The 13941-nt window shown below is 33.8% G+C and overlaps 1 protein-coding gene across 1 annotated transcript in view; it reads right to left on the reverse strand.

The window, feature by feature from the left end:
* Positions 1-441: 441 nt before the first annotated feature.
* The window catches only part of LOC149303057 (versican core protein-like), a 53861-nt gene continuing 40361 nt past the window's right edge, over positions 442-13941 (reverse strand). Inside the window, 6 exon segments of the mRNA XM_089481816.1 lie at positions 442-572; positions 1034-1216; positions 1726-1870; positions 10832-10914; positions 11016-11174; positions 13291-13404. Of these exon segments, the coding sequence (XP_089337942.1) occupies positions 442-572; positions 1034-1216; positions 1726-1870; positions 10832-10914; positions 11016-11174; positions 13291-13404 (815 nt within the window).

Here is a 13941-nt window from a genome sequence, read left to right on the forward strand (position 1 = left end):
GGTATCTAGCAATTATTAAATATGCCTGACTTTAGTTTGACTATTTAATTTTATATACAGGATTAGAAAACATATTTAAATCATCTTATTTACAAATGTCATCGGTGCTACTGGTTAGCAGTTTAAATAATAAAGTAAGCTCGTATTAATACAATAGAATGTTTTGCATTGGTGACATATGCAAGCTAAAATGTCTAATAGGCTGGAAATTATTATTTAGGCCTACATCTAGTTTAGTTCCCTAAAACGACCAACATTTTAGTTCAAATTGTTCTTCAAATTGTTTTGTCATTTTTTGTTGCTTTTTTTGTATTTTTTTTTTTTTACATGCCATTGCCCTAAAAAAGTCCAAGACCAGACAAACAACATCTTGTATCAAAGGCACTGTAATTAAGGACTTTGGCAGCTAAAGTGTCCGATGGTGGTTCTATGAGAGCACATTCAGCGTGGTTAGTTCTGCCAGGTCCTGCTCCAGCGATGGTAATGCTTTGGAGAATTTTGAGAAGTCCTCATCTCAGGTGGAGAAAATTTGTAGTAATATTTCTTGGAATAAGTCCTTTGGTATAAGGAAGCTGCAAATGATGAAAAATCATGAAAAAAATTTAATAAATGAGCACATTTAATAAGTAATATCCATAATAATTCCATGTATAATAAAAAACATCAAAGAGAAAATTGAGAGTGGGGTAAATAACGAACCAAATGTTTAATTAAGTAAGTTAGCAAAAAAACTTTTATACTACAGTCCAAAATCTTAAGATTCATTGGATGTCATTTTTCATTACTTTGTATGAAATAAGCTAAACAACCCACAGTTGCTTCCTTCCATACATAGTTTAACTTGACTGTGTTCCGTAAAACAGTATGTATTTTGGGACACATATAACACAATTGCTGTTAGTCAGTCTTATTGCATGATATTATTTTATGAGCTCACAGAACATTAAGAATAAAATATGTCATCAGATTAAACTATTCTGGAGAGGTGCAGTTACAGGAGGTTTTTGTGTGGTTTTGCTAATGATGTACTTACGTTGCATACAGGTAACCTTGGGTAGATCCCACCGTCCGTCACCTCTGCATCGAATAGTTGGCATATGACGTTGAACAAAGCCATCTTTGCAGTGATATCTAATCATGGAATTTATCTCATATCGGGGTTTCATTTTTCCAAATGTCTTTGCATTTTCTACCACAGGTGGCTGCCCACAAGCAACTAAAACACAATAAGCAACAAAAGGAATATTGTTAAGGTAATGTGACTTGTATTTGGATGATGAAACACATCCAAATAGTATATTGTATAGAAATAATCATATATAATGTGATTATTAAAGAAAATTATTCATTGATTAGTTTAGTCTTCTCGGTTAATCTCCCCATATAAAGGTTTTTAATAATTGGATCAATGAGAATGCAGGTTTCTTATAAAAAATAAAATATTTTACTTGCAAATGCTGATTATTTTTGTTTTTTTATCATTTTCTCCTCTAAAAGTTTATTTTGTTTACTAGCTACCACTCTTTTTTTAATATTCTTGTATAGAAAAATATTTAAACATTAAACAGATAATATCAAGCTATCTGATAGCATATTTCTGTCTCGTAGCTTGTCCAAAAGAGACAGATATTAATTATAAACATTCTTATTTCTCATAAATCTTTCCCTATTGTACAAACAGTATCTTTTTCCAAAGACTCGAAAATATGAGAGGAATAGCTGTACCTGTTCCCTTCTTGCAGGTGTATGTAAGGTGATAATTGCAGGGTACATCATTCCACTGTCCATTTTCGTGCCAAATAATGACTACGCAGTCTTCTCCAGCAGAAAAGAAACTGTCTGGCTGGTTTGGTCTCCAGTTTTCATATTGCTGCAGAATAAAAGAAGACAATTGTGGTTCATATTTCTTATTTTTTTTTCCATTCATGTGTTTAAAATCTTGCAATAAAGGAATGACTTATAACCACATTTGCATCAAAAACAAAACAATTAAATGAATACATATATATATATATATATTTTTTATCTAATAAATTGCTATCTTGTTTATCCTCCCTATTCTGTTTGAGTACTTTTTACCGCTGCTACCTACTCTTTTTTTTCAGTATTCCTCTTCCTACCATCGCCATTTTTCTCCCAAGTGTATATCCCTATAAATCATTTGGTTTAGACCCTGTTGCTATACCTTAAACAGATGGACTTTGATGCCAGTGACAGAATAGGTGATTTTTAAAAAATATATGTATATAATTTGATGTTTTCATATGAATTTGAAGTATTCGTATGTATGGAAAAATAAAGACTTTTTAAAAACTATGAGACAGTTGTGCAATATGCAAATTAGAAAATGTAAGGTGGTATTGGTAAAATAATGTGTTTAAATAAACAACTGTTATGTTCATTCTTATTACATGTTTTATTCATCTAGAAATGTACTCTAGACCAGTTGGTGACTGCATTGAAATGTAAATGTCGTCATGTATGTTGATAGTGGTTATGTCTGTAGTTAAGCAAAAATCTTCTACAGTCTCCCTATACCTTTTCTTTTATTTGAGAGTCTTAGTTTATTTGTTTTTACTATTTATGGTCATAGATTAGCGATTTTGTTTTGCTTAGAATGTTTGTCTCCATGAGTGGCATTCTATTACATCACCAAACACCTTTATCTTAGCTTTAGTGCTTTGGTTTTTCTCAAGGTTAAAGCCAAAAGCCTTTAACACACACAAAAAAAAATGGAGTTGTATTTTTATCTTCCATTAGCACCTTGGCAGCTTTCCCAATAAAATATTTTATCATGATTTCAAAGAAAAGCAATGCAAATATATGATTTTTCACAGTTTCATGCTTTAGTGGACAGACTCGTATTAGCAATTAAAGTTTCATATATGTATAATATTTTACACTCAACAAAATCTTTAATATAAAAATTAATTATGATGGCTTGAAAACAGATTTTTTTTCAGCATGCTTATTGCCTGTCTGCTGGCAAGCACGATTCCTTACTGAATTGTGACCAATTAGATAAAAAGGCTCCAACCTAATTTGGTTCAAGTTTTCCAAAACTGTAGAATTACTATGCACATACAATGTTGGTAAGTTTATTTTTGTGCAAGGCTTACTACATGGTCATTATATGACATTAATTACCCAAGATGTTTTACAGAACAGACCGTTCAACGCCAAATTATAGTCTAAGAAGTAATTTCAATTTGTACCCTATAAGACATTTTTTTGTGTTTTTTTTTTTCCCATGATAAAAACACACCTGTCTTATATTCAGAATACTGCTAAATACTTAGTTAATGTGCCAGTAAACCTTTGGAGAAGTCTGCTTGTAGACAATGATCTGGTCACAACAGACACTCACTGCTCCAGCAATGCAACTTTTACCAAGAGCTGTAGAGAGGTAGGTTACCTTTTACCGTGTATGAGCTGATACAACAGTAGTAGCAAAAGAAGACCACCCCGACTGCCTCTTCATAGATACACCATCAATTCTGAAAATTTCTACAGCTATTGACAAATACGTTTGGCTTAAATCAGAGATGCCAAATTTATATTTAACATTTACTGGCTCTTTTTCCTAATTTTTTTTTTAATGTTTTAAACTTAGTTGTGTCTTCTACTCATGCGTGTCTTATATTGAAATAAGTATATATATAAGTATATAATACAGTCCAAAAATACTATTTAAGAAATATCTTAAATATATCAGACTGCACAAAGTCTCAGTGGAAACAGCATGATGTAAGTCTACTGAAATACTTCGGATGCAGCATTTTTATTTTTATGGGTCAAGCTATTTCAACTTTTTAAATGTCAGCTGACAAGCCTATTTCATCAAACAGTTCAAAAATGTAATATTGAACTGTTTCTGTTCTTTTATCTGAAGCGTATGCAATATTATGTAGCATTCTTTGCATTTATTGTTAGAGATGAGATGTCAGGTTGATGAAAGGATCGATTGAATACTGGGAGATTTCCAAGAACTATGAGGCTTGGTCATAATTGTCCTTGAAAGTACTTTATAATACTGCAGATTACAAGACACAGAGCCTAAGCAATAGAGAGTATGTATCAGCATAAAAGAAGAAACAAAACTGAAATGAAAATCTTAACCTTAACAAATGTAGCCATAATTACCTTCATACCTCTACTAGGAGACCTTTTGCAATTTAAAAAATATAAGCAGTCTTAAATTTCTTGAAGCCAACAGCTGATGCATAGAACCGCAATAACACTCCACGGGGTCTTAGAAAAGGTACCAAGGCTGGGCCCAATAGCTTTAAATGTGGGACAATTTATCTTTTAGTTTCTGCTTGATGGGTTGGAGTGGAGTGACAACAGAACGCTAACTTAAAAGAACCCGCTAGAGTGATCTGTTCAGGTCCTTAACAATAGTGTCAACCTTCAGACAACCATTAAGAAATATGTACATGACCAGGCCTCACCAAAGCATGATTTTTGACCACAGTTTTGGACTAGCATCACTGTACATGTAGGTCGACCCACGGTGAGCTATGCTGTTCTTTGTCAGGTTACATGTATTTCATGTATACTTTGTGATAACATTACCAATAAATGCTGAACGATTATTAACCTTCTTCTATAGAAGGATGCAAGTGTTGTTACAACTATATACAAGAGGATACCTTGATTGGCTAACTGAATTATAATTGATTGCAAGCTTTCAAGACTATCTAGGTCTCTTCTCCAGGCAAATTCTCAGAAGAAGACACCTAGATAGCCTTGAACGCTTCATTGTACTTCAGTTAGCCAATAAAAGTTTCATCTTTATGAATGTTGCCCTCTCTCATTTTAAGGCTAACAAGGAACAACTTTAACTGTTTACATAAAAGACAAACTGGTACAGAAAACAGATATCGGCTGGCATCTTTCAGACTGGGAAGTAACAATCCCTAAATATTTTGCTATTAAAGAGGAACCATTGTTGCTGTAAGGAATTAAGAAAGTTATAGCAACAAAGGTGACAAAGACCTTCCCCTATGTCTGTTATGGCCATTAAGTTCCACCAGCTTCCTCCAGGTGTATGTGACCCCTTCTATTTTAGGATGCCTGATAATATCTTACTTTACTTTCAATTGGCACGCATGTGGAACATTAATAATGCCAAGTAATTATACGAGACAGTAAACTATACTTTATTTCCAAACATAAGAAAATAATTACGTATTCTCATGTACTTCAGAAAGAAAAACATACAATATATCCCAAGGCATCTACAAATAAAAACCATAGGTATCATAGATAGTTATAGTGTCCTCCAAGCATTCAGAACTTTAGAGTGATGGTTTAAAGAGATGTGCATTTAAAAATCGCATTTATAGTAAACCTAATACTACTGGTATTTTTATTGTTGATTTATCAGTCATTTATTTAAAAACAGGGAAATTAGATTGGTCATTCTAAAGGGGACCTTTAATCACACATCCTTTCCTTATTGTCCTAAGGTTTATACGCTACTTTATGCCTAATCACTTAAATAGCATGATGTTCTTTTGATGATTTCCTTTTTCACTAGACGAGCCAGACTAACCGTTTACACGAATGTACACAATGTTATATATATCTTCAGTTCACAATGTTATAGTTTGTATATGGTCTCAGTTCTTGTAGGTCGAATTCCAGGTCTCTACTGCCACCTATAGTCTAAACTTAGTATATATGCAATTCTACCCAAACAGAATATTAATCCATACAGTAAGATCAATACACATTCTACTGGGAAAAAAATGAGAAGGGGTGATACCTACGAATGTTAAATGTCTGGAAGACAAAAGCACCCAACGACTTATATTTCTACACCTTGCAAAATGATCACAGATGGGCACATTTTACACCTCCGGTATTATAAATGATAAATTACATTATGGTATTGGTGGCAGAAAGTCATACGAGTTGCTGTCAGCAGCAACTGGTGTTACAGTTTGTGTCGCAGTCATTATGAGTATTTATGATGAAAGTTCTAGAGGATAATCTATCAATGCCAACATATATTGCAATATTTAGAAACGGTATTCTAGATGTTATTAGTTAAATAAACACTGATCCCATTATTGTGGTACCTAGAACGCAGATAATTCACATCAGAGAATAAGGGAATAAACTTAGAGCATCACGATATGGAGATAAAAAGAGAGGTGTTTGGTTTTTTAATTGTTCCTGCTGCATACTGCACTTCAGAGCTGTTCTTTTAAACAAAGCACATAGCCTTTTATATGCCTATAGTCTCAGATGATTCTACAACCCTACAACACCATCTGCTGGGTACTTGAATAAAAGCTTTTGTAACCATACATGGCCACAGAAACTGACATATAGCACATTATCGTTAAAATTCTGTGCAAATCTAGTAAAATGCTTATGTGGGACATCACAAAGGACTAGATTACACCTTGACACATCCATCACTCATGTATTTCATTACATATATTAGATACTGTATTGAGATAAATTACCATTATTTTCTTTCACATATGTTAACTAGATTTGACTTTAACATTACAACTTGAGTTTGGCACGAAGAACTGTACAAAAAACTGAAGAAGTAATAGCCACGGACAGCTAACGCCAGACTGGGCTTTCCACTGTAAAGGTCTATTTGTATAGCCTGTATGCCACGGGTAAACGATCACTAATGAGTTGAATTCTCGGGTAGACACTTTGCATCCTTCTATGTATATATGTAATCATTTGAGCATTAATATAATAATGACAAACAACATGATCTGTTTCTTTGTTTTGGTCATGAAATAATCTTAAAAACCCCAATTGCTTCCTTGGTATCTCTGGAATCTATTAACTAATGTTACCATGGTTTTTACTTCTGGCACATACAAATGCCAGACTCTCAAAAATATAAATACATTCTATGACTAATCTATAGAAATCTAAAATAATAGCTAATAAATCTAAAATAGAAATATAGGTTGTGCAGACAGACATATTCTATATCAAATATATTTTCTAATGTTCTATTATTGTAGTGATTCTCGGTTATTGCATGTCCAAAACCAATATGAATTTAGGGAAACTTAACTTACTCCCTGTCATCTGTGCAACTTGCAAAAAATGCTTCATGTGCTTCAGTTTTTGGAGTCTAAGCTACTAAGAAACTTGGCACATTTCCTTTTGTTGGTTGGCCTCTCAGATGTTTTACTGAATACCCATAGATGGAATTATTCATTTTGGGCATTTTGTGATCCAACTATTCTCAGAGAATACACCATAATTCTACTGAAAGAAATTTTCCATTTCATTTTTCATCTCAGGGTCAGGGGGGTGTTCTTGAGCCAGCATTCCATACATTAGTCTAATGTCATCAATGTCCATGACATTAGTGCATAAAGGGCAAGTGCCGAAATGTCCACTATAATGCCTGATAATGCCTACCTCTGGCCATTACAGCTCTCTTTTAAGTAGTTAGAGCAACAGATGACAAACTAAATCCCTCTGAAATAAGCCAGCAGAAGCTTACATATATATAATGGGCGCTAGAGAATACATGATGCTTCTTATCTGGGCTTCCATTTCTTTAGGACCATTCCAATATGCTCATGTAACCTCTTCATTGCAATGGCACAAGATAAATGCAAAGCAAATGGGTTCATTTCAGGGTATTTTGAACACTCTTACATATCTTATTTTTGCTAGAAAGGTTCTATAAGTGGGAAACAGCACTTAGAATAAGGTGAATGCTTTTCTGACATTTAAGACACGGTAAGCAACAGTATTTAGAAAAAAAAAACATAAATTAAACAAAAAATGTCCACTATAGTTATGGTAGCTTTGGGATTTTGAGAGTTTTATAGAAATAGGACATCAATCATACTGGAGTTGAAATTAAAATGTCTTATAAAGCAACTATCTTTAATGGAGAGGGAATTTAAACAGAATTACTCATTTAAACACTGCAGAAATGTAAAGCAATAACATAACTAGATATGATACTACATATAAATGACAGATGTTTACAATATGTGTGCCTAATGATCTCAGACTAGACATTGTGTTTTAAGCAATGTCTTAAGCATGCCTCATTAGTAAGAATGAATACTATATATATATATTGGGTAAAATGGTATAGGAAAGTCTGAGTTTTTGTAACAATTAACATAATACACTTTAAAACGTTAAAATGTTGCGTGTATTAAATATTGAATTATGTTCTTATTGTAGTGGCTAAAACTGTAGACGCCCCCCTGCAACAAAGACATTAATATGGTTTTTGTATTTGATACATTTATAGTAAACACTGAATAAAGTATTAATGTACAAACATGCATATATGTACAGAAGAAATATATCTGTACAAAGAATGATATATAATGTATTTATTGTTCACATAATGAAATTCTGCCACTTGGTGGCGATGTGTAATCAGTCCTGAACCTTTCTGCTTATACTTAATACTTAAATATACATTCAAATTGACTTTATTCCAGACTTTTTAAATTGATATTAAACATAACAAAGCTGTTGCTGTAATTCGAATGGAAATACTGTTTATTAGGGCTTTGTTTGACCTTAATAATGCATTTCCACATTTCCCATAATGATGGGTTTATTATATCTTCCGGTAAATAAAACAAAATAAATGAAACAATATTTGAATAATTTAGGAAATAAACATTCTCTTAATCCCTCATCCAATGTAGCTGCCACTAAATTGAATTATGAAAAACATCCCTTGTACATATGAGCAATGAATAATACGCAATTGTTTCCCCAATTATTTAATTATTGTAATTATATTATTTAAAAAAAAAATCCTTTTGTAACATTGAATATTTGTTGTATTTTAGCTTTGTTGCTTTTGTTGCCATATGCATAATAATAAATAATTATATATATATATATATATATATATATATATATATATATATACATATATACACACAAGTAAAGATAATTTTATTTCTAGTCCCTATTTTTTTTCTCTGTTATCTCTGTATACTTTCACTCCTATGCTGAAAAAAGATCTATTAATCAATTATTAATTATAATGAATTAAAGGTTTTGCTAAGCTCTGATCTCATTTTACAGTGAAGCTGTCCACACACTTCCTTCCTATAAGCATTTGCAAAGCCATAGACAATGTAGTTAAAGACAATAACCAGTGCTCTGATATGGGGCTAATCTTGAGTTCAATGCTATATACAGTGCCAATTATCAACAGCTTTTTTCCAAAGAATATGAATAGCTTTCAATCAGACAGGGTGTGATCTATTAAACTGACATATCTTGCGTACATACTTAATGGCAAGAGATCATTTCTTTCTATGAAATTGCACATCCATCGACATTCCAACACAGAACAGAAGGTCTGTTTGCACAAAGCATGTATGCTGAAGTATATATATATATATATATATATATATATATATATATATATATATGTATATTTATGTCTTTGGATACAGTTACATGTGAGGTATCTGAGCTTTGGGCAGGACAGAAGTATCTGTTGGATGGTGATGTTGAGAGCTGTAGCTAGGAAAATAATTAAACTGACATATTTCCAAACCTCAGCGGTGTCTTTCCCAAATATCTAGAATTTCGTTTCTAAGTGAGTCTGACAATGGCAAACTGCCTGAGCTTATTACGAGTTCTAAACTCTAAACTGTGCCGTCCAATCCTTTGGAAGGGTGCAATGGATTTTGGCTGCCGGCATCGTGTATGCTGGCACTTTTCTGTTTGTATCCAAAGCTCTGTAAAAGTTTAGGATAATTACATAATCAGGATAAGCAATGTAGTTTGTTTATGGAAAAGTGGCACTTGGCTTCGCAGCACCTCTAACCCACAGTACAGATTAAGTGATCTCACTGAAACTTTTATGGCGTTTCTCCTGAGGTTTTCCAGCTGGGATATTGTCTGTTTTACCAATATATACTTATAAAGCTATCTTGCCATACAGCAAGAGAACAAATCGATGGTCAGGCCATTAAGAAGCATTGGATTTCTGCCTTTTTGGAATTACATTAGCAACATATATTTTTGGTTCATACCAACTGCATGGTAGGTAATTAAATTGCATCCAATTATTTTTAATGTACCAAATTTGGAAGCGTCCTGCGTCCTCGAGGGATGCAAAATGTCTACAGCATAAGATATAAGATAATACTCACTATAGAAGGAGGGAAGTTTACTTCAAAGGAGAAATGTTAGAACAAGAGGTCATAATTTAAACCAAGAGGGCCATAGGTTTAGATGTAACATAATAAAGTTTTACTTTACTGAGATGGTGGTAGATGGATGAAACACCCACCGAACAAAAGTGGTCGAAGCTAATACAGCCAGGGAATTTAAACACACATTAGACCGAATGGTTTATGGCTATCCTTAATTCTAAGGCAAGACCAAGGACTGATTATGGTCTGAGTCTTTATATTAGGAAAAATGGGCAGATTAGATGGACTGCATGGTTCTTATCTACCATCAAATTCTATATTTGATTTTATCTTAAAGATGTTAATTCGACGTATTAGAAAGTCAGAGGATCAAATGCTTAGACGTAACTTTAAAACATAGCAGCAGCACTTGTAGATATGATACATAGCCTTCCAGCTGAATGAATATATTCTTTTACACAACCACCAAATTCTATATTTCTGTGTTTAAAACTATGCAAAACAAAAAGAACAGCCAATATTCCATACATAAACCTGAACTTTGCCAATGAATTAACAAGGTACTTAACTATACAAAACTTGCCATTTTAATAAGTATTAGATTGTATTGAAACATGAACATGATCATTTCTAAATTGTGCGACATCTTATCTGAAAATGTATCCATAAAATGAACTTACCAGTGTACTTCCATCAGACCAGCGGAAATCTTGTTCAAACATCTTATCATTAAGTCCAATCCACTGATAATCATGGCCCAATCCTTTTTTCAAAAGAAAGCAGGAAGAATAGTGTAAGAAAAAGAAACCCGAAAGAAAGTTATTTTCAAAAAATGTGTCAACATACTGTTTGAGAACAACTTACGATTGACAAACGCCTGTTCGTCTTGTGACAGGATACTTGTCAGGTGTCCTCCCTGGACCCGGCATTCTCTCTCAGCAGCATCCCAGGACCGCCGATGAGCAAAGTACTTGTAGCAATGCCCTTGAAACTTGTGCCAGCCATAATCACAAACTTCAGCATCTACAACAATAACACATTCATAACGCGGGTGTTACAATGGATATTGGCAATAATAAAAGTTTGATGAGCCTTAATTTTTTATTTAAAGTAAAAAGGTCAAACGTGTATTCTACTTTCCAAACTAATGTTATTGGGGTATATTTCCATCACTCCATGAGGTCCACCTACCCACTCATCCATTCTCTCAGTAAAACATAGCTGTGTGTTGTAACTCCCAACATAATATGTTCGATTTTGTTTAATATGGAAAGAAGCCTGGTAAGTTACGCAATAATTTAGAAGTAGCAAAAAATCCCTATTGTGGTCACTTAACCCAATCAGCAAAAATTCTGATTAAGTTATGACCTTGTATTGGCCAGATATTATATATTATATATACATAATATTTTATGTACAGAATGAATTCCATTCACATAGCAAGAACCCCCCACCAACGCACACACTTTTGCTTGGTGATGGTAGTCTCCTCACTTAGATGTGTGGAAGATCGGGTATAGCAGTGACAAGTCCTACTACACATTTGTTCTAATTCTGGAAACAGCTGTCACCTAGTTGGACCACTTCATGCTTCATGTCATACATCACAACAGCCTGTCGAAAGCAGAGTACAACTGTCTTTTCTAGTGTTCAAATTAGCAGCGAGAAAAAAACCTAAAAAAGGTACTTTTCAGAAGGAGAAGTGCCTTTAATTTCTTTTTATTTACTTTTTTTCTTTGTAGATGATGAATGGCTTAAACCGTACCATTTTGCTAATGCGGCAGTTAAATAAGCAAGCACAGCTCCATTGTGGAAGCTTCTGCAGTATGGAAAACTTTGCAAACACACAAAATAAAATCTGAAAATCCTTGTAAGCAATATTGCACGTCTTAATTAAAATGCTACGTAATCAAGTTTGTTTTTTTAATTTGCAACATATTTTGTAGTAGACATTTTAACTACTCTATTATAAATTAATTGATAATATGTAAAAACATATAAACAAACCTAGTGGAAGAAATTGGTCATAATAAGTATACAGAACAATACATTTTTAACATATTAGCTCACGGCAGAGCTTTCTAGGTGTGAGAACATTTCAGAAAGTTACAGCACAGGCTGCTATATGTGAAATACAGTTTTGACAAACTTAAAAAGTTATAAAAACTAATCTGAGCAGAAACCCACACCCATCCTGTGGTACGACGTGGTACATGTGCAGTCCCCTTGGCTGTTCTTTAAGTCCATTACATTTAAGACTGACGAGGCAAAATTTAGTCTCCTGCCAGACAAATGTGTCTACGTTACTAATACGGTTTTATTTTGTCTGGCAGAATGGAAATTTGGCTGTGGATACTTTTTCCCCAGTTCCCAAACCACTGCAGAGCCCTTGGCTAAGGAAATAAAAATGACATCCAGTAAAGAAGACCAAAACGTGTTACAAAGAGATAGGTAGGAAACTTTTTAACCCCTTCAGGAAGCAAACTGCCACCTCAAAGAGTGCATATTGACAATAACTTAGTGCTGAGGTGGCATTTTTTATAATATAAGATAGGATGGATGCTTACAAAAGCAACTTAGGTTTTTATTAGAATTATAACATTATTTTCCAGTTATATTAATTTACTGTACATAGTGATAGGCCAATGACATCACTGGTTAGGTTCCCATATGAGATATGTTGAAATCCCAGTTTCAGGATGAGGTCAATACATTATAATGAGTGTTTATTGTTGGGTTACATATTATTGGGATAGAAAGTAAGATTAATCTGAAAAATGTGGTACGATGTTAGCTGTCAGCAACTGAACTGGATAACATTTTTGAATCTTAAAGGGAATTGGGAATGGGATGAAATCACAAAGAGACGAGACTAAAACTGTCTGTATAGCACCACCCTGTGTTGCTCCTTATAGCCAACTGCATGACCCAAAATTTGTTTGAGTTAGGAAATCCCCCTAATACGGTATATAAGATATATAGCATTTCTTATAATGACAACATATATATATTATGTTTGATGAGACATCAATATAAAAATCTGGAGTTCCAGGGGTAATTTGCTTCGATGGTAAGTAAAAGAAACTATAATACAAGTTTTAGTGTTATTTGAATATATTGCAATATAGTTTGTCCATACCTTGCTCACAAAGTGATCCAGTGTAGCTGGGGAGACAGATACATTTGAAGCTGTTTATGCCATCCACACATGCTGCCCCATTTCTACAAGGATTTGCCTGGCATTCATCTATGTCTGTGTACAAAAAGAATTCATAACATAATAATTACTTTATTGAAATTTCAAATGAATTATGAGGGCTGTTTTCATCTAAAAAAAAAAGGTCTTCCGAAACGCATTAACATACCCAGGAACTCCCTGGTTTCACTTCGAGTCTCCGGGTAAAGCTCTGCTTCCCCAGGTCTGGAGGACACTTTCTCTTGGTAGGGGGAGCTCTGACTCCTCACCCACTAACCCTCCCCACTCTCAGGTGATTTAAGGCTATCATGATAACCATGCCCTCATGTTTAGTCACATTAACCCCTTCACCCACTCCCTCTCTCACTACGAGCTAAGTTAGGGCTCTCTGTGGCTAGCCTGCCTCCATGCAAAGCAAGACATACAGTGTATAGCTGAAGAACTCAACCGTCATTCAACACCTGAAATGCAAGTATATTTATCTAATCAAATCTTTGTTTAGCATGAGTACGTGGTATTTTTAATAGACATGGGTCTCCAATTCTTGAAGTTATTGGGGATACAATGACTGTGGTATAATAACAATACTCAATT

Source organism: Sceloporus occidentalis, unplaced genomic scaffold, assembly GCF_023333645.1.
Source record: "Sceloporus occidentalis isolate IW3139 unplaced genomic scaffold, rSceOcc1.0.p SCAF_16, whole genome shotgun sequence".
Taxonomy (NCBI): Eukaryota; Metazoa; Chordata; class Lepidosauria; order Squamata; family Phrynosomatidae; genus Sceloporus; species Sceloporus occidentalis.